General features: G+C 44.0%; 2 protein-coding genes across 14 annotated transcripts in view; both read right to left on the reverse strand.

Moving 5' to 3' along the window:
• Positions 1–8,423, reverse strand: part of PLAAT3 (phospholipase A and acyltransferase 3) — a 31,796-nt gene extending 23,373 nt beyond the window's left edge. Inside the window, exons 1-2 of one of the 10 annotated variants that reach the window (XM_072789605.1) lie at positions 8,187–8,336; positions 7,628–7,703 (exon numbers count right to left, since the gene is read on the reverse strand). In XM_072789605.1, coding sequence (XP_072645706.1) covers positions 7,628–7,642 — 15 coding nt within the window. In that variant the 5' untranslated portion in view covers positions 7,643–7,703; positions 8,187–8,336. Of the gene's footprint in view, positions 1–7,627; positions 7,997–8,186 lie in introns of those variants that run through there. The other 9 variants (XM_072789604.1, XM_072789603.1, XM_072789600.1 and 6 more) reach the window with 9 other exon arrangements.
• Positions 8,424–11,872: 3,449 nt separating this feature from the next.
• Positions 11,873–20,665, reverse strand: part of ATL3 (atlastin GTPase 3) — a 56,968-nt gene continuing 48,175 nt past the window's right edge. For all 4 annotated transcript variants that reach the window (XM_072789608.1, XM_072789609.1, XM_072789606.1 and 1 more), the window contains exons 10-13: positions 19,996–20,052; positions 18,435–18,506; positions 17,626–18,057; positions 11,873–16,235 (exon numbers count right to left, since the gene is read on the reverse strand). In XM_072789608.1, the coding sequence (XP_072645709.1) occupies positions 16,149–16,235; positions 17,626–18,057; positions 18,435–18,506; positions 19,996–20,052 (648 nt within the window). In that variant the 3' untranslated portion in view covers positions 11,873–16,148. The remainder of the gene's footprint in view (positions 16,236–17,625; positions 18,058–18,434; positions 18,507–19,995; positions 20,053–20,665) is intronic.

Here is a 20,665-nt window from a genome sequence, read left to right on the forward strand (position 1 = left end):
TGCTTTGACTGTGCTCTAGAGCTCACTGGGTTCCTAACTCCGAGCCTGCAGCCTTCATCCCCAGCTGTGGTTCTCAGACTCCAGCCTGCACACAAATTACAGGAGAGAGGGTTGCATGCAGAATCACTGGGCACTTTTAACAAATACTCTTTCCTGCCCTAAGGCCATGGTATAAGCAGTTGACAACACCCCATGAGAATCCCTTCACCTTGGGGATGCCCATCTCTGCCTAGTAGGATCAAGGAACTCATTCATTTATTCATTCTCTCAACAGATGCTCACAGAGCTAGAAGCCAGGCACCAACTTATGTACCTGGGCTGTGTTTATGAACAAAGATCCCTGCCTTCATGAGCTTTTTGTTCAGTACCAGGGAGAGAGAGAACATTTTTATTTTATTTTAAACCTTAGTAAATAAGTAAATCATCTAGAATATTAGAAGAGATATCAAATAAAAACAAAAAGAAAGAAAAGGTAGAGCAGTGTTAAAGCAGCTGGCGGGGGGGATGGGGTAGGTGCGAGGGCTGCAACATTAAATTGCAGGTCATTTGGCTGGAGTGGAGGGGCCACAGGAGAGGTGTTGAGCACAGGATGGAGAGAGGTGTTTGCTGATGGCTCAGACAAGAGGGGCAGTGGGGATGAAAAATACCAGGTTCTGGATCTCTGTGCTGGTCAAACCAACAAGATTTGCTGATGGAATGAGGGTGGGGCATGAAGGAAAGTGGAGTCCAGATCAGCCCAGAGTTTCAGGCCAGGACAAATGGGAGGCAGAATGAGCAGGCTGGGGACAGACAGAGCCGGCTAGGGAATAGTGGGCACGCCTGCTTGGGCCGTTGGGCGAGCCGTCTGCCAGGTAGCCAAATGGAGAGGCGAGGGGGCAGCTGACTACATGAAGGTCAGGAGTGAGCTCCAGGGTGAGGGTCATTGGTGACCTTTATGATGTGGAGGCCATAACCAGGCAGGAATGGGCGTTAAGGAAAGGGAGTGGGGAGGAGCTGCAGGTAATGCTAGGAAAGGCAGCGCCTGAGATTTTTGTTGAAGTCCTGAAGTTGAGAGGGGCCATGTACGGAGTAAAGCTAGAATTCAAACCCGAATCCTACACTCTGAACCCTCACGTCCTCCTGCAATCAGAGAAGGTGCTGGGGAGGGGGTGGCCTCAGGGGGCTGATGGAGACAGGTAAGCAGGGGTGCAAAAGCACAGCTGAGAGGGGAGTGCTGGGTGTCCATGGGGGCATTTTTTTCTGCTGTGTAGCCCAGAGTGAGAACCAGAGAAGAGGGCATCTGAGGGCAGAGAGCAGTGACCCTGAAGGCCAGGCTGAGATGAGCAGACATACCTCATTCTGTGGTGGGAAACCTGAGGCTAAGGGGGATGAGCTCGCTTACCCAGGGTCAGCCTGAAAATGGCAAAGGGGCTGCTGGAGCCCCAGCCTCCTCCCCCACCACAGGGAGAAAAGAGACAGTGGAGCCCCCCACCCCCTCATCCCCACATAACCCTCCACACTCACCCCTGTGGTTCTGACCCAGCGTGAGCCCCTCAGCTGTGGGCACTGAACAGGGACCAGAGGGCATAGCCATGACACTGGCATAGCCATGACACGGGCCGAAACAAAACAAAAAGAAGGTTTTTCTTGGGGCACCCGGCTGGTGTAGTCATTGGAACGTGCAACTCTAGATCTTGGGGTCATGGGCTCAAGCCCTACATTGGGTGTGGAACCTACTTACCAAAAAAAAAAAAAAAAAAAATATATATATATATATATATATATATATATATATATATATATGAAAATATATATATATAACAATAATATATATTTTAAGCCTTTTTCTTTCATTTAAGGCCACTATGGAAGTGCTCTGATCCACACACATCTGGCCCCATTTAGCCCCACCAGTCAGAACTTAGCAGTTTTGCTTTTTTAATGAAATATTTCGGATGTACAAACAAATACAGAAAGTAGGCTCCTGAGCATGACTCATGAGCTTGTCTATATCAAGATGAGTTTCGTCTTCAGAAAAAGCATCCTGACTACAGCCTTGGGGCTCCAGGGCCAGACAGCCTGGGCTCAGATTTGGGCTCTACGACTTACTAACTGCACAGCCTTGGACAAGTTACCCAGCCTCAATTTCCCCAGCTGTAATATGAGAATAATTTGTGGGGTTGTCCTGAGGATCAAATGTGTTAATATCTATAAAACATTCAGCAAATACCACCTAGTACATAGGAAGACCTCTGTAAACACTGGTTTCTGCTGCCACTGTCCTTGGGGTGTTTTTGTTAGGTTTGATTTGGAAAGTTCTCAGCTCCAGGACCAGCTGGAGGTGCCATGGAGGTTGTGAAATCCAGAGAGCAGATTCTCCTTGTTTCGAAAACCACGAGCTGTGATAAGTGTGGAAATCCCCTGCGTGTGGAATCTCGGCCCCTGCGTGTCTGATACTCTGGGGAATGCCTGGAAAATTACCAGAAAGGCTGAAGTCCAGCATGAGTGCTGAGAAGGGACTTCCTAGCAAAGACTTGGTAGCTTGGTGCTAAGGTTTGAGGAAGAGAAGAAACCTGTGAGGGGCTGGGCATGAATCCCATCCATCAGAGGCTGCTTTTTCAAAAGCAGAACCCAAGCCCACCCAAGACTCAGCCCCCGTCTGCTCTACTGCTGTGTGACCTTCAGGAGTCACCTAACCTCTCTGAGCTTCTCTAGTATGATATGGCCATCCAGACCCATCCAGCAGAGTTCACGTGTGGAGTAAATGAGATCGTGGGGCAAAAGCTGTGAAACCAATTACACCTGTGAGAGGTTGAGGCCTTGTGCCCTGTCCCTACCAGGCACCCCTGCCCTGGGTTAGGTGGGTGCAGGGAGCATGACCTGACTGCCCATACTCCCCAGCCTCAGGTCCAGAGAGAAGGTAGAGGAGAAGCTGGACTGACATATCCCCTCTCCCCTTGCCAGTTGCTGGGAGAGAACAGTGGCAACTCCAGTGAGTACCAGGTCCTGCCTGTTGGCCCCAAAGGTCATGAGTAGTATAGAAAAAGGAGGCAAAATTTGTAAGGCCTCCCAGGCTCTTGACATCCAGGCCCAAGGCCTGTGCTATGTATGAGTCCAGCCTCACTCCACATGAATCAGGACTGCCTCCTAACTCATCTGGAAACCACCACCGCCACCAGGCACCACTTGGCACACAGGTTATCTGAAACTCTTCTTTCGTTTTTAATTTATTTTTTTTAATTTTTATTTATTTATGATAGTCACACACACACAGAGAGAGAGAGAGAGAGAGGCAGAGACACAGGCAGAGGGAGAAGCAGGCTCCATGCACCGGGAGCCCGACGTGGGACTCGATCCCGGGTCTCCAGGATCGCGCCCTGGGCCAAAGGCAGGCGCCAAACCGCTGCGCCACCCAGGGATCCCCGTTTTTAATTTATTTATTCATGAGAGACACAGAGAGAGGCAGAGACACAGGCAGAAGGAGAAACAGGTTTCGTGCGGGGAACCCGATGTGGGACTTGATCCCAGGACCCCAGGATCATGACTTGAGCTGAAGGCAGATGCTCAACCAACTGAGCCACCCAGGCGCCCCAGCAGGTGCAAATAAATCCCTACTACATGCTTTGATGTCACCCTTTTCCATGTAAGTTTCTTTTAAAAACTCTCCCTGACCTCTCCTTGCCTGAGGATTCTTTCCTTTGTGCTGCCTCCCTTGTGCTTGACCACAAGCCCCAGTAAAGCCTGGCCTGGAACTCCCGTTTGGCCTCTTACCAATTTCTGTTGTTTAGACAGCCCAAGGGCCCAGTTCAGTACCAATATTATGGAGCTCCAGTTTCACTCTGGATATTCACTTCCCCAGCACCAAGCCAAAGACAGCAGGGCTGGAGAAGCAGAGGCAAAGGCTCCTGGCCTGCTCATTCTAAGCCAATTTGGAACACACAGAGGAGAGAAATGATCAGCGCTGGCATTGACCAGGATGCATCACAGGCTAGACGAAAGGCTCAGAAAAACCCAGGCCTGGATAGTAGACATGCAGCCTCTGCATCCCAGGGAGATCTGGGCAGCTGCTCTCACAGCAAATGACATTTGTCAAGCCCTAAATGTCAGGCAGCAGCATACTCAAAACAGTGGGGAGGTGGGAGCTGTATTCCCTGGGTGCAAATAGGGATAAGTTGTCCATAGAAAATTTTAGAACAATAAGAACACACCATGGGGCACCTGGGTGGCTCAGTTGGTTGGGCATCTGACTTTGGCTCAGGTCATGATCTTAGGATCCTAGGATCGCCAGGTGGTCAGGTCGGGCTCCCTGCTCACCGTGGAGTCTGCTTCTCCCTCTCCAACTGCCCCTCCCCCTGCTCATTCTCTCTCTCTCTCTCTCTTTCTCTTTCTCAAATAAAAAAAATTAAAAATCTTAAAACAAAACAAAACCCCATATGAGCACACCAAGAATCAATCTGCTGTGTATCATTATGAGGTACCAACAATTTTAAAGAATATTAGTGATAAAATACTACTTCCCCCACAAAGCTATTTCCTTGAAGTTCTAGTTGCTGCAGTTACAATTGAGATTAATTATATTCATGAGCCTCAGGGCACTTGCATGGCTCCATGGCTGAGTGGCTGCCTTTGGCTCAGGGCGTGATCCCAGGACCCTAGGATGGAGTCCCACATGGGGCTCTCTGCAGGGAGCCTGCTTCTCCTTCTGCCTGTGTCTCTGCCTCTCTATGTCTCTCATGAATAAATAAATAAGATCTTTAAAAAACAATTATATACATGAGCCTCAAATAAGCACATTTTTATTTCTGCTTCATTAAAAAACTTTGTCTTGGGATCCCTGGGTGGCACAGTGGTTTGGCGCCTGCCTTTGGCCCAGGGCGCGATCCTGGAGACCCGGGATCGAATCCCACATCGGGCTCCCGGTGCATGGAGCTGGCTTCTTCCTCTGCCTATGTCTCTGCCTCTCTCTCTCTCTCTGTGACTATCATAAATAAATAAAAATTTTTAAAAAAAAAAAGATTTAAAAAATAAATAAATAAATAAATAAATAAATAAAAATAAAATAAATAAAAATTTTGTCTTCTATGTGGAAATTCAATCGGGGAACACCTAGTCCTATAGTCTGCAGACACACAAGACTCAGCTACTGTCCCAATAGTAGGTTCCAAGGGGCTCAGAGTGGCCCAAGCTCATGCTGGGCATGGCTTTTGTGCCGATTTTCAAGGTCCTACATTTTCCTATGTTTTAACACAGAAGACAGAAGAGTCGGCTCACCCAGTGCCAGAATAAGCTAAAAGAGAAATGAATACCTTTTACCGAGAACTAGACTTATTCTAAAGCTGTAGATTAAATAAACGTCAGTGCCCACTATCATTCAACCATTTTCTCTGATTTTTTTCTCATGAAGGAAAACTTGGGAGAGTTTTGCCAAATAAGATAAAAGGTTATGATTAATTTTCTGTTGATGATGGTTTAGCAAAAATGTTTCAAAAAAATGTTTCACATGTAGAGATATTTAAAAGCCACTAGATTGATTTTTTTTTTTTTTAAAGACAGGTAGTATTGCAGTTTCTGGAATTTATTCTGAAATATGACTTTTAAAAAAAAAGATTTTATTTATTCATTCATGAGAGACACAGAGAGAGAGAGAGAGAGAGGCAGAGACACAGGCAGAGGGAGAAGCAGGCTCCATGCAGGGAGCCCGATGTGGGACTCGATCCCGGGACTCCAGGCTCACGCCCTGAGCCGAAGGCAGTGCTAAACCGCTGAGCCACCTGGGCTGCCCTGAAATATGACTTTTATGAATCTCTGACAAACCTCCCCTAATATTTAAGACTTTCCCTAGTTGTATATCTGTGGTTTCATGTGAGCGGAGCCTTTGAAATTAAAATTAATAAAAAGTCCTCTTCAGTCAGCTGTGAGCAAAGATGGATGGACAAATTGAGCTCAACTGAATACCAAGCATGAGTATGCAAAGACCAACCTTGACAAAGTCACAGACAACTTTCCAGGAGAAAAAGTTCCCAAACAGAAACTGTAATGTTGCTATTATTTATGACTATGACCAACTTACATTCAAGAGTAAGCTTTCTTTCAAAACTACATTAATGCAATTAAAAACTCATTTTTTAAAAAAAGATTTTGTTTATTTATTCATGAGAGACAAAGAGAGAGAGAGAGAGGCAGAGACACACAGGCAGAGGGAGAAGCAGGCTCCACTCAAGGAGCCTGATGCGAGACTCCATCCTGGGACTGCGGGATACATGCCCTGAGCCAAAGGCATATGCTCAATCGCTGAGCCACCCAGGCATCCCTAAAAACTCGATTTTTTAAAGCAATCTCTATACCCAACATGGGGCTCAAACCCACAACCCCAAGATCAAGAGTCACAGACTCCGTTGACTGAGCCAGCCAGGTGCCCCAAATTAAAAACTCGTAATCCATTACTTTTTTCTATTTTTTGCCATAACATTTACTTTATTTTTCACTTTTTTACTTTTGCACTGGCATGATTTCATATACAAAGTTCAATAAAAGAAAGTTTTCACTGTTTCTTTTGTGGATATTATTACTATTCATTTCATGATTATTACTGAAAATAGTGTTGTCAGATAAGGGAGAGGGATATTTAAAATGGGCACTCCAGGCATCAAACGTGGCCAGGTAATCCTGATATCAGTCACTGTGGCATCTTTCTGTAGATTGAAATAACAGTGAAATTTCAGTTGAGTACTTAACACGTGTAGGAAGCCCTGTTTGGAGCAGGTCCTATGTCGTCAATCCTATATATCTTCACTCTGGAGAACAGAGTGGATTTGAAACCTGAAGTGCTCAGAACAGCACCTGGCACACATGTGCCACAGCAAGTGCTGGGAGGGGGGGTGACACCACCCCTGGTGAGTGGAAGGCAACAGCCAGTGCCCTGAATCTCCTGGTAGCAGGTTTTGCCAGGTTGAAAGGAAGCATTTGCCACGCCCCTTTATGATTTCTGAACCACATCGCAGGTTAGAAAAAGAAAAAGTGGGATCCCTGGGTGGCGCAGCGGTTTAGTGCCTGCCTTTGGCCCAGGGCACGATCCCGGAGTCCCACGTCGGGCTCCCGGTGCATGGAGCCTGCTTCTCCCTCTGCCTGTGTCTCTGCCTCTCTCTCTCTGTGTGTGACTATCATAAATAAATAAAAATTAAAAAAAAAAGAAAAAGTGAAAGCCTGGAAATTGCTGGGAGGGCAGGTCATGGGATAAGTCAGCTGAGACCAGAAAAGGTCTGGGAAAAGGTCAGACCCGAGTAGGGCTTAGGGCAGCAGTCTAGTCTCAGACATCTGGCGCCAGGAGCCAGTCCAGGTGTTGCGGTCTAACTCGGGAAGGCGGCCCAGGGCCTTCCGGGGGGCAGGCCCCCCACTTGCTGCCTCCCTGGTCCTGGAGGTCCTGCCTTCCTGGCATTGGTTTCAGGCAGGTGCACACGCAAGAGCAAGTAGTAAGTAAGACGCCCGGGCCAGGTGCGGGCGAACCCACACCAGACACCTGCTGCCCAGAGGCGGCGGGAGGTGCGGCCCCACATCCTCCAGGGCCCTCTCCCGCCGTAATCACCCCGCTCCAGGGCGGTGCGTGGCCCCTAAAGCAGTCCGCCCCCGGCCCACGTCGCCCCACACTTACCGTGGATGCGCGCATCTTTCTTGGTGCTCTGGGCTCCGTCTCAGGCTGGAGTTCGGCTTACTCGCCGCGTAAAGGCCTGCGGCGGGGGGAGCAGGGGTTCACCGGGTCACGAGGAGGGCACGGGGTCCCCAGGCCCCCGGGCACAGTGCGTCCTGGCGAGGGGAGCCCCCGAGCCCCCGCCCAGCACCTCACCCTGGCGTAGGTCCGCGGAAGGGCGGCTCCACCCACCTCTCGAGCTCGGAGGCGGCGCGGCCGCCCGGGCACAGGTTTAAAGGCCGCAGAGGCCGGGGGCGGGCCCGGCTCCTCCCCGAGCGCCTGACTCATGGGAACCGCGCTCGGCTCCCGGCGGAGACCGCGACAGCCCCTCCGACCGCTGGGGCGGGGGCTGGGGCCGGGCCCGGGCTGCCTCCACTCACCGCCGCCGCCTGCGGGCGCCCGGAGCCCGGGCCTAGCGCTGCCCGCTGCCTGCTGCCTCCGGGGGCCGCCCGATGGCTAAGGCCGTCTCGAGTTAGACGCGCTCTGTACCCCCCCCACACTGGACTGGGCTCCATTTACTTACTTTCTCCCTTCAGGTGAGCTTACAGTTTAAAACTGTATTAAATTTGAAAACTAGTTGAAGGTTTTGAGAGGTCAAGAAAGCAAACTATGGGGCCTTAAGCCATCAGATATCCCCCAAACCTGGCTCGCAGCACGAATTCCACGAATGAATGACCAGAGACAGGCCATTCCCGGCACTGGGCTCTCTGGCTGGACTGTGACGCTCCCGAAGAGAAGAATCAGCTCCTGTTCCTCTCTCCTCCCACTCCCAGCCAGCCCGGAGGCCTGCAGTCAAGATGCTTAGGCCACATCCAGGCCCTGTGTGTCACTTGCTGATTATAGGGTCCAGGAGACCCTTCCCTCTCTGAGCCTCAGTCTATTCACCTCTTAAACGGAGTGATAGGGGCAGCTGGGTGGCTCAGCAATTGAGCGTCTGCCTCCGGCTCAGGTCACCAACCCGGAGTCCTGGGATGGAGTTCCGCATCAGGTTCTCCACAGGGAGCCTGCTTCTCCCTTTGCCCATGTCTCTGCCTCTCTCTGTGTCTCTCACAAATAAAATCTTTAAATTAAAAAAAAAAAAGGGAATGGTGATGATATTGGACAACATATAACATGTAAAAATACACTCCCCAAAGGGAGAGCAAAAAATGAAATGCTTAGAAAGTCCTGGGCCTGATGTGTGGCACGTGGTAAATCATCAGGACATGTTGGCTGACTCTGGGAAATGAACAAGGGGTACTGGAAGGGGAGGTGGGCTGGGGGACGGGGTGACTGGGTGATGGGCACTTGACGGGGTGAGCACTGGGTGTTATATGTTGGCAAATCGAACTCCAATAAAAAAATTTACAAAAAACAAACAAACAAAAGGACATGTGGCTGTCAACATGAGGGAAAACACATGCTCATCACATCCCGTCATTCACTGGCTTCCCAACCAGAGAGTCAGAGGCAACACAAATAAATACCATAACTTTATGGGCATCACTACTCACCCAACAGATGTTTTGCATATTAAGCAAGTGACTATCTGTAAAGCAGTCCAAACTCAAGGCAGAGGGATTCGGGTTTGAGAACACCAGACTGACTTCTGCTCATCCCTACTCTCTGCTTTCAGAACTGCCCAGATGTCACTTCCCTTATTTCCCCCTGTGCTGTGCCAGGGAAAACAAAACAAGAGGATAAGGGATGAGGATGTCAGCAAAGTGATTTTCACCTTCCACCAGGTGCTCAGAACAGGAGCGCAGTAAGACAGACCTCAGGCTGAGAAGCTACCCCACATGATGTAGGTACCTCCACCAGCCAGACTGTGGATAACCCCCCCTCCCAAGTCCATCACCAAGGCTCAGGTGGGAAGCCATGCCAGGATCAAACCCAGGGCTGACCCCAAAGCCTCCAGTCTTTTCTGCAACCACAGCCATGGAGCCCTGATCTTCTTGCAGTGAGAAAGGGTAATATTATTTACAAGGTCTCCATTCTCTGCCTTCTGAGGAGGAGGATGGCTCCTCCAGGAGAATCTGATGTTTTGCTGTCTCTGAGAAAGTAGGAGAAAATGGCTCAGGCTTATGCTGAAGACAGGATGCCTTGTGGGGATTCTGAACAGGTGGGATAGGATGGGCTGCAAGGCCAGGGCAGGAGGAGGGGGAAAAGCAGTGAGAGGGCAGGCAAGCCACATTTAAAGGAGCAGAATCTATTAGGAGCGTTTTGTGAGAACATGAGGGTTTCTGTTGCTTGACTTTTTTTTTTTTTAAGATTTTATTTATTTATTCATAGACACAGAGAGAAAGAGACAGAGACACAGGCAGAGGGAGAAGCAGGCTCCATGCAGGGAGCCTGATGTGGGACTCGATCCTGGGACCCCAGGATCACACCCCAGGCTGCAGGCGGCACCAAACCACTGCACCACTGGCGCTGCCCGTTGCTTGACATTAACTTTCAAAACCTGAACACTCTGCTGGGGAAAACTCTATCAGTCCACTGAATACAGGATTTTTTTTTTTTTTAAGTTAGGTTCTGTGCCCAATGTGGGGCTTGAACTCAAGACCCTGAGATGAAGAGTCACTGCTGACTGAGTCAGTCAGGTGCCCCTGTATACAGGGTTTTTTTTTTTTTTTAATATTTACCCAGGCTACTCTGGTGCAGCTTTGTGAATAGGCCTAGTCTGATAGTTTGACCAGAAAAATTAGGTTTTTATGAAAGAAAAGGAAGGTGAAGTGTAACATCCTCCTGAATCCCATCTCTGAAACCCCTCAAGTCCTACTAATGACAAATCCCAGTGAGACACTCTGGAGAGCTTCCCCTGCATAAATGTGCAGCATAACCACCATACTTCCCCTTGAAAGAACATTCCTGAAATGTTCCAGTCTTTCTCAATCCCACTCTGTTAAATGGCCCAACAGTCTGGGGAACTGGGAACTGTAGTGGACATTTGTTTTTGTTTGCCTAGCGGTCTTTCACTTGGTGACTGTGGTTTTGGTGGACCCGCCAAATCAGTCCACATCACCCTGACTAAAGACACATGTGACCTTGGTCCAGCTATCAAGGCCCAGCCCCCAGGCGATCACAATGGACCCTGAACATATGACCCATGCCAGGCCAATCAGGAGCCTTCTCTAAGTTGCAGCTATGTGTACACACATTTTTAAATAGGCAATGGGTCAAAAAGTAAATAGCCCTTTCCTCTGGAGACATAAAAGTAGTATGATGTAACCCTGTAATCTGTGCCTTACCTCCCCCACAGCATGAAAGAAATCCATCTGGAAAAGCAGAGAATACAGCCAATATATTTGAGATAATAGCCTTGTTGATGTTTGAGTTTCTTCAGTGCCTGTTGACAGTTTTGCTCCTAGACATTCACTTACAATTGCTTTTCCTTCAATTAAGCTAACTAGGGTTGAACTCATCTTTGCGAATATATGGTTATCAAAGACAAGAATGTCAATGCACTGACAAACCATAGTTTGCTTGACTTCTCCCCATCCACACACACCCACTTTCCCCACTTGTCTTTCCTTCTCCCCAGCTTATGCTAATGAAGGCATTAACACTCTGATGGTAGCCCCCAAGTTCTCACCGTACTCTTCATATTCTATCGTTTGCACCTTCCCAAATGATACGGTGATGAACACATGTGCAACAGCTAGCCTGGCACCTAACACAGGATCACCATCAGGGAGAGAGGGAGGGATGGAGTGATGGAGGGATGGCCACTGAACGCTCCAAGTATATGTTTCAAACTAGAAACATACTAGAACTCTTAGCACAGGGCCAAATGGGCTCTATCTAGCAATTGGTCAATATCTGGGAACTTTAATGCGACCTCTCCACTGGCTCTAAGGCCACCAGTGAAAGGGAATGCTTTCGATAGAGCTTCACTCACTCCCAAAGAGGAACCATTTAACCAGATGGGGCAACCAAATCGAAGTGTCACAAGTTCAAGGGTCCTCACATGTCCATGTTACTGTAAATAAAACGTGTTCGATTTTAAGCAACATCTTCAAGTCCATGGCCTCCTCCAGCACTATGCTAGTAAGACTGTTCAGTATTGTTTCGCAGGACAGAGAAAGGTGATGCACCCGAACCACATTACCACTACCACCTTTGACACAGAGTTATCCCTCCCTTAGATTTCCTATTCACTTTGCCAAGCCCAAACCTATTTCATAGACCTTCCCGTATTAAAGAGCAGAGAAAGAAAAAAAACAATACAGACATGGTGCTATGATCTTTATTCAATTAAATGACCTCACAGCTAAGAAACAGAAAACATGCTTTTAATAAAGTAGCGTAATCTCATCCCATTGCACTTTTTAAAAAGTGTATTAAGTTTTAAAGCCGTTCAAAGGCAGGAGTCTAGGAGAAAGAATTTTCAACAAATAATTTTTTAAAGAAAAGAAAAAGAAAACTTGTTAATGCTCAGGATTAATACTGGCCCCTTTAAGGCTTAAGTCCATGGCAGCATTTAGCCATCTAAATTAGAAAGCTTCAGGAATCAATTGCAATGTTTCCTTGGTTATAAGAGTACTACATTTAAATTTTAGTTCTGGCTCATTAAATTCCTTTCAAGGAAGAAAACTGCTTTTGAAATCTTTCTGCTTTTAGACCTGTTTTGAAAAGTTCCTGTTGTTGGGTATCTCTGTCCCTAATTTTCAAAGTTATCTTCTCCATCCTTTTTGTTATTATTTTTATTTATGGCTTAAGGTTTTCTGTGCACGAAAAGATGGAGGGGTTCAAGTCACAGTGCTGAACTTTGCTTTTTAAAAGAAAAACTTTCAAAAGGTGGGTTTTTAAAATCCTAATTACACTTGTTAGTAAACAGGACACTTGTACATTCTTTTTCCAGAGAAGGCACTATGTTATTGTAATTTAGAAAAACAGCTTTAATGAGCTTAGCTAATCCTCTAGATGAAAGACATCGCCCTTATTACTCTGAACACATGAACTCCCAGTCATAGTCTCCAGTAGCAGAGCACCTATTCTGAGCCTCAGGTAGAAGCTGTCCATCTGTCCACTTGCCTCCAAACAATAGTGAATTGCAGTTTGCCATCCCACAGAGCAGTCTATCTCACTGGTCTCTGAGCTACCTGCACTACTGCCTATCAAAGTGGTGATTCCAGGGCCACAACCCAGACCCGCTGAGGCAATCCCTGACAGAAGTTACAGGAGTCTGAATGGCTTTAAACAAACCTCCCAAATAAGTCTGAGGCACTCCAAAGTAGATGAGAGCCACTACCCAAAACTATAAAAGGACAGAAGGAAAACTATTCTATCACAGTAAATGGTCCCTTACAATGGGCTTAATGTCATTTAAAAAAGCAGTTACACTAATCATTTGTACTTTCATGACTGAAGTTTGTCTTCATTATGCCCTATTCCTTGATTAAAATTTTGTCAGATCTAAATGTAAGCCAGAAAGATGTAGCCCACATTGGCTACCTTGGATGGGAGCCATCCTAAATCATCCTAAATTACATTTAAATAGTTCTATGTGGGGTGGGGGAGGAAGTCCTATGAAGACTTCCATATAAATCATTAAAAAAAAGAGAAAAAGAAAGGAAAAAATAAACCCTTTTTTTTTATTTTTTGTCACTTTTGCCTGGGCTTAAGTCAACCTACTTATCTGTAATCTGCCCATAATACATAAACACCCATCCAAACTCACACTATCCAAAACACCACTTTTGTAAGTTAGGTAGAATACTGGATATGACCTGCTAAGAACACACTGCCAGTAACAAGGCAGTTTGTTTGCCTAAAGCCTTTCACTTCATGTTACAGAGAAAAGAGAAAGCAGATAAAGCAAAACAATATTCCATAAGCATTCTACCAAGTACAAAGTAGGTATTAATACATAAACCTCCATGGAACGGACTTCTTGGTATATTGCTAAAATAGGATATGACTTTGAAGATGCTGATCATCAGTCATGATCATCTGCCCTCATTTTATCCACAAACCAATCTAGAAAGATTACTCATGAAAGAACTGAAATTTTTATTCTATTATTTTTACTATAAAAAGCTAACTGGATTTAAGAAAACATTTTTTTTTTCCTGAAATGAATACTTTTCATAGAAATTCCGAGAACCTCCTCTTATTCGTTAATAGGAATATGCCCCCATATAACCATTAGAAATGTGCAAACCATAAATGCTTGCATGAGAAGGCTGGTCAGGAGTGGCAGAGCAACATAGAACAAGCACACACTTTCAGCGTGAACCCGTTTCTGACCCACGAATTAAAGGCTGAGGGAAGTTAAGAGGTAAAAGATATTCTCTTCACCCTGGTTATAAATCTCCCCAGGACTCTTTAAGGCCAGCAATGAGAATGCATCTTTTATTGAAAAACTTGATATAAAACTACCAATTTACTGTAAAAATAAAGAAAATAGGCCAACAAAAACTCACTAAGGATCTTCACTGAGAGAGCTTTATAAACACTTTCCAGAGGCAGAATAAGTTAACTAATAAAGACAAAAATAATAAGGCTTCCCCAGGACAATTAAACCAAATTATTTCTTTAAGATTGAAACAGAAATGGTGAATTTAAACAGTAATTAAATACTAAGATTTCACTAAGTTATACACTTTCACATGTTTTATTTTAAAAATTCTAATACTTTAGTATTAAAATAAGTTTTAGATCATCCTTTTCTCACCTTTTAAAGGCATCACTCTAGACAATTATTCTGAAATCTATAAATGTGCTTCTACAATATATTAAAAGCCAAGTATCTCACATCTGCAAAGCCTTTAGCTAATAAGTATAAACATAAGAGAGGATGAGAGGCCACCTGAAAATGCACCAAAATTTCAAAGAGAAGCTTTCAATTTAACAGTCAAACTGAGCATCACTGTTATCCAAGTAAACAGTTTTTAGGAATTTTCCTAAAATGTAATGGCAAATGAATAAAATAGCAAGAATTTCAGGGCAAGATGGTATGTAGATATAAAAAAATATAAAATGCTTGGAATTAATTCAGACTTACAGAAATACTTCTGTTGTGAAATGTTAAAGTAATAAAAAGAAAATTCTTTGATACAGAGACTACATGCTTCTTTTTTCTGCTTTCCACTTAGACTTCATATACATAGAATCAACACTTGGGTTTTGCCTAAGCCTTCCTATCTCCCTTCCACAACAAAAATTACCTTAAGAATTAATATTCTCATACCTGAATGCTTACATAAATACTTACAAGGCAATCTTTAAAAGTTTAAAAATCTTTAAATTCACCATTATATTATAAATCAAAGGAAAAGGCAACTAACAGATAAAATGTTTTTTCACCCAATCAAGGTAACAAAAAAGATTACTTAGATACTTCTAGATACTATCCATATTTGGGTGGGACTTTGGTCCTCACTAAGCCAAAGCTATTTGAAAGTTTCCAGATTAGTCAAGTTAATAAAGGAAGACTCACTAAACAAAACTGACAATTTTAGCTTTATTATTAAAAATATTTGTGCATAGGAGAATGCAAATAAATGTTTTGGATAAAGACCTGATTTACTTACTGCCTAGGCCACATGAAACAGGACAACTAAAGACAATAATGTTTGGTAATAATGTCTTTCCTTTAATCCTTAATAAAGTTATCTTCTTAACGCAGAACTCTTGAAAACTAGACCTCACAAGTAACAACCATGAGTTATATATAATACATATGTGAATATAAACCTGCAAAGAGTGAATCTGACCAAGGCACAAGTTCAAATGACTTATCAGATGTCACATGGTTCATCAAACTCAGGGTTTTTTTGTTTTGTTTTGTTTTAAAGTATCAAGCTCACTCCTTTCATTATGAGCCACTCTGGCTTTTCAAGGCATGTTGGCCTCTTTTCTAAAAAGAAGCTACAAGAATGAAGGTAAAAATAAGAGTTTGCTCCAACAAAACTGCTAGCCTGTCAGTAAAAGACCATAAATTTCAGTGTATGATGGATTTAAATAGAATGTGGTTTTCCACACTATATGGCAAGCAAGATTCTTTAAGACTTTAAATAACAGTGTAATGGTGTCATTTTCAGTCTTTTGTTCTGAAGCTTTTGCAACTTTCGTAAACATTTTTAAATGGTAACAGTATAAAAGAAACTGACAGGTTTCACCACTAAACAGCAATCTTTCATGAGGCTATCCTTGTCTTCAAAAGCCTGGATTCAATCTTAAAAGGCACTAAGTGACACATGCAGGATTTAAAACCATATTTGCATTTTTTTTTCCTTTAGCTTTCTCCCCCATAAAGTGCACAAAGCAGAGAGTAATAAAACAGACACAGGCTTGGATCTATATCAGCAAGGAAAAGAAATGCTTCCAACAGAAATGTTTAAGAATTTGAAGCCATGGGAAAGGTCTATTAATTTATTACTGCTGAGTTTCAGCTCTTCCTGGGTGATCCCAGACCTGCGTTCCTCTGGACCTGTGGCCGTGGCAGAAACCCAGAAATCAGGAGGGGCTGACTGCGTTCTCATTGAATCCTCTTGTCAAGATGCTACTGAGCTTTTTTATCCACAGGTGGCCTCCCAGCAACTGCATCCCTCACAGCGGTCTGAGTGGAATTACCCATATGAGAAGTAGCCTGCAAGAGTCAATTTATTCAACAGGTAAGTTAATAAAATATAACACAGCATCAAGAAAGAAAGACTTTAGAGATAAACGTTCAAAAAAAATAGAACTGCCCTATAACCCAGCCATTGCACTGCTGGGGATTTACCCCAAAGATACAGATGCAGTGAAACACCGGGACACCTGCACCCCAATGTTTATAGCAGCAATGTCCACAATAGCCAAACTGTGGAAGGAGCCTCGGTGTCCATCGAAAGATGAATGGATCAAGAAGATGTGGTCTATGTATCAATGGAATATTAGCCATTAGAAATGACAAATACGCACCATTTGCTTCAATGTGGATGGAACTGTAGGGCATTATGCTGAGTGAAATAAGTCAATCGGAGAAGGACAAACATTTTACGGTCTCATTCATTTGGGGAATATAAAAAATAGTGAAAGGGAATAAAGGGGAAAGGAGAGAAAATGAGTGGGAATTATCAGTGAGGGTGACAGAACATGAGAGATACCTAACTCTGGGAAACTAACAAGGGGTGATGGAAAGGGAGGTAGGCGGGGGGTTAGGGTAACTGGGTGATGGACACTGAGGGGGGTACTTGATGGGATGAGCACTAGGTTATGCTATATGCTGGCAAATTGAACTCATATATATATATGTGTGTGTGTGTGTGTGTATAAATATATACACACACACACACACTCAAAAAAAATCTGTATATATGTGTGTGTGTGTGTGTATAAATACACACACACACACACACTCAAAAAAAATCTGTCTACATCATGTTACCAGAAAATCAGGAAATGAAAATACAGGTGTCAGGGGAGCCTGTGACAGCAGCTGACTTCCAAGAGAGTCAGCTACGCCTCTGCTGTGTTACGGTGGTGGGGTTGGAAGCCCTCTTGGTTTCTCACGCAATTCTGACCTAACCCATCTGTTCATGGTACTCAGAAAAGGAAATCAGTGTCTCAAGGATCTGTACACCTGGAGATCACGTCAATGTCAAAAGCCATTGGTTTTCTGAATGATTTTAAGTGAAAGAGATGCCATCCATTAGCAGAACTCAAAACAGAAAAATCTCAAAGCTCCTGAATCATACAGGAATTGTATCTGAAGAGCATGTGGTTAGAAGTTTCCCATGAGTAACACAGTATATCTAAGTTGGAACTTTTCACATTAGAGGGAAGTTTTTAGGCATGGAAACAAAATATTAGGAATAAATATCAATATCCTAAAGGAGGAGGATACAACGTAATGCCTATCAAAAAACAAAAAATGACCAGGGGAAACTTCTTATGCCTTCTTTCACCATGAAACTCTTGCAAATGGAAATATTCTACAATAAAAACACAGATATCTGTCCTATCAACCTGTAGCCTTGTCATCTGACACCACTTACCTGCTCTAGTACATACGCTGCACCAGAATCAATTGCTCCACCCAGCTCACGATATTGACCAGAATACCTGATGTATCCCCAAGTAAGAAGTGCTATTAACAGCAGTCCAACCATACAATTGAACAGCTGGGCCACAATCTCAAGACCAACAAAGCCAGTGAGGCCTGAGGCTATGTACAAGATCACAATGCCTGTAAAAAGCACTGCAGGGGTTCGGAAGGTGCTGAAGACATTCTTGCTGCCATTGTGCTTGCAGAAGTTCTCATAGAGCTCCTTGATCTCCTCCTCTAGTTCCTGCTGGTAACGAAGGCTAAAATCCTTCCCACCCATCTTCTTGGTCTTCTTAAAATGGTCCAGAGCAAGCTGTTTGAATTCACCGTGCTTCTCCTCTAGAATGTCTGGGGACAAATAAGGTTTCTCTCCCCCACAAACCTAAAAAGAATAAAGACATAACATACTGAAGATCTCTTTGAAAACAAGTGCCCAATAAAACAAGTGAAAACACTGAAAAAGTCCAAATATTTAAGATATTAGAAATTAACTTTAAAATGATGACCAAGACCAATAAAGTCTGAGTTTACTTCCTCTGAAAAGTGCACTGAAATAAGGAGGGTGGCATTAACTGCATTGGAAGAAAGCCTTACTTAGCAACGGAAAGAACCAGAAGACCCCAATTACCAGGGGGGGCTGAACACAGTTTTGTTGTCTCGTCATCTTCAGATTCATTAAACAAGGTCAGTCTGGGCTTCTGCCGTAAGCCACAGGCCCACATTATAGCTACATCAGAATAAAACACACGCCTGGCATACCTCTTCCATGTTGTTGTAATAAATGTCTTTGGCGGAGGCTGCAGCTGCTAAATTGTTAGCTTCAGCGGTGGCCTTATAATAAGAAAAGAAAGCATAAACTCTGAATCCCTTCTCTTTAACATTCTTCCACAAATAACCAAGTGCCAATTCCCTCTCACCCTACTCCCATTCTTCCTTTTTTAGGATCCTTCTGCCATTTTTTAGGTTTCCATATAGCCCAATGTATGAGATAAAATATTCCTTTTTCGCCAAATTTTCTGCCCAAAAAAAAAAAAAACGTTCTGATACATAAGTCTTTATTATAAATTAAATCTCTGGAAGTATCATTCCCTTTGCTTTAATTTTAAGTGTTAAAAAAAAAGAAGAAAAAAAAATAATTTTAAGTGTTAAGAAATAGACATGGGTCAAAAAAAAGAGAAAACATTTTATATGCATTTTAAACTCTAGCTTCCTTTGTGAAAATGCTTTGCTACTAAAGAAATAAATATCTGGCAGTAAACGGCTTTATGTTTTGCACATAAAAGTCAGAAATTGGGCAGCCTGGATGACTCAGCGGTTTAGCGCCGCCTTCAGCCCAGAGCATGATCCTGGAGACCCATGATCAAATCCCATGTCAAGTTCCCTGTGTGGAACCTGCTTCTCCCTCTGCCTATGTCTCTGCCCCGCACCCCCCTCTGTGTATCTCATGAATAAATAAATACAATCTTTAAAAAAAAAAGAAAGTCAGAAATTATGTTTTATCAAAATGACATCTTGAAAATAGCAAAATGTTGAAAATAAAAGTCATTGAAAATAAAAAACCTGACCAGTAAGTAGTAAATAAGTATGTCAGGACATGTTCTACTAAAGTAGACAGCAGATAACAGGGAAATAATTTGCTTAAGATAACTGGGCCTGGGGAAGCCCGGGTGGCTCAGCAGTTTAGCGCCATCTTCAGCCCAGGGTGTGATCCTGGAGACCCTGGATCAAGTCCCATGTCAGGCTCCCTACATGGAGCCTACTTCTCCCTCTGCTTGTGCCTGTCTCTCATGAATAAATAAACAAAAATTAAAAAAATATATATATATATATATATATATAACTGGGCCTGTTCTATCCACAGTATGTTTGGTGGGATATAGTCCCAGTGAGGAGCCCTTCTGCTTTAACTCTGTATTTAACACCCAGAAGGCAGTAACAATGGTGAAAAATGTACTAAAAATTAACACACTTCAGCATTAACAGGCAGGGAGAGCAACAGCATTCTCCTTTTTTTTTTCTTTTTTAAAGATTAATCTATTTTTTTTTGAGAGAGAGAGAGAGAGCGTGTGCATGAGTGGGGGGAGGGGCAGAGGAAGAGGGAGAGGGAGAATTCTCAAGTAGACCACCCCGCTGAGTGCAGAGCCCTACTAGGGGATCAATCTCAGGACCATGAGATCATGACCTAAGCCAAAATCAAGGGTCAGATGCCTGACTGAGCCACTCAGGTACCCTGCATTCCCTTCTTAAAGGATGCTGCTGCTTGTGCATGGGTCAGCAAGTAATCAAACAGTATCATTTAGGATGTCAAAGAATTGCTTACCTGAAGCATGGATTTGGGATGAGGCAGATCTTCTCCTTGATAAATTTTAATATATGCCTTATAATAGAAACAAAAACACTCATGAAAAATGTGATTCTGTCACATTTAATCATACTTTAAGTTACAGAAAGTAATATACAACTGCATTTTCCTAAAGACCTAGATCAACACCCAGGAATTAGCAAAAACACAACACACCTTTGAGTGCATGTTAGCATTTTTAGTTAACTAAATATGTTCTCAAGCAGCACGAGACTACCAAGGCTAGGAGTCCCACCAGATTCCCCATGCACACTGGCCTCACCACTACCTGTGGGCACAGTGACCATCCGCCTTGAGGTAGTCGTGTCACATCTAGGTGCCGTCTCCTCCTACTCACAGCAACTTCCTAACCACCTCCTGTCCACACCATCTTCCTTGAGGAACAATCTTCCTTTAGCCACAGTAATTACTCCTCTAAGAAAGTGCAAAGAACATCCATTTGGTTCTTAGACCGATACTGCCACCCAGTGGCCCACTCCTGGAAGGACACTGAAGGCTCTGAAAATGCCTCTCAATATCTCCCCCATGAAAATCATCCCTAAGCTTTAAAATAGTAAAATTCAAGTTAGTTTACAACCTAGATCAGTTTTACCAAAAGTCAAATATTCTGACAATTAAAATCCATATT

This window comes from Canis lupus, chromosome 21 (assembly GCF_048164855.1).
Source record: "Canis lupus baileyi chromosome 21, mCanLup2.hap1, whole genome shotgun sequence".
Classification (NCBI taxonomy): domain Eukaryota; kingdom Metazoa; phylum Chordata; class Mammalia; order Carnivora; family Canidae; genus Canis; species Canis lupus.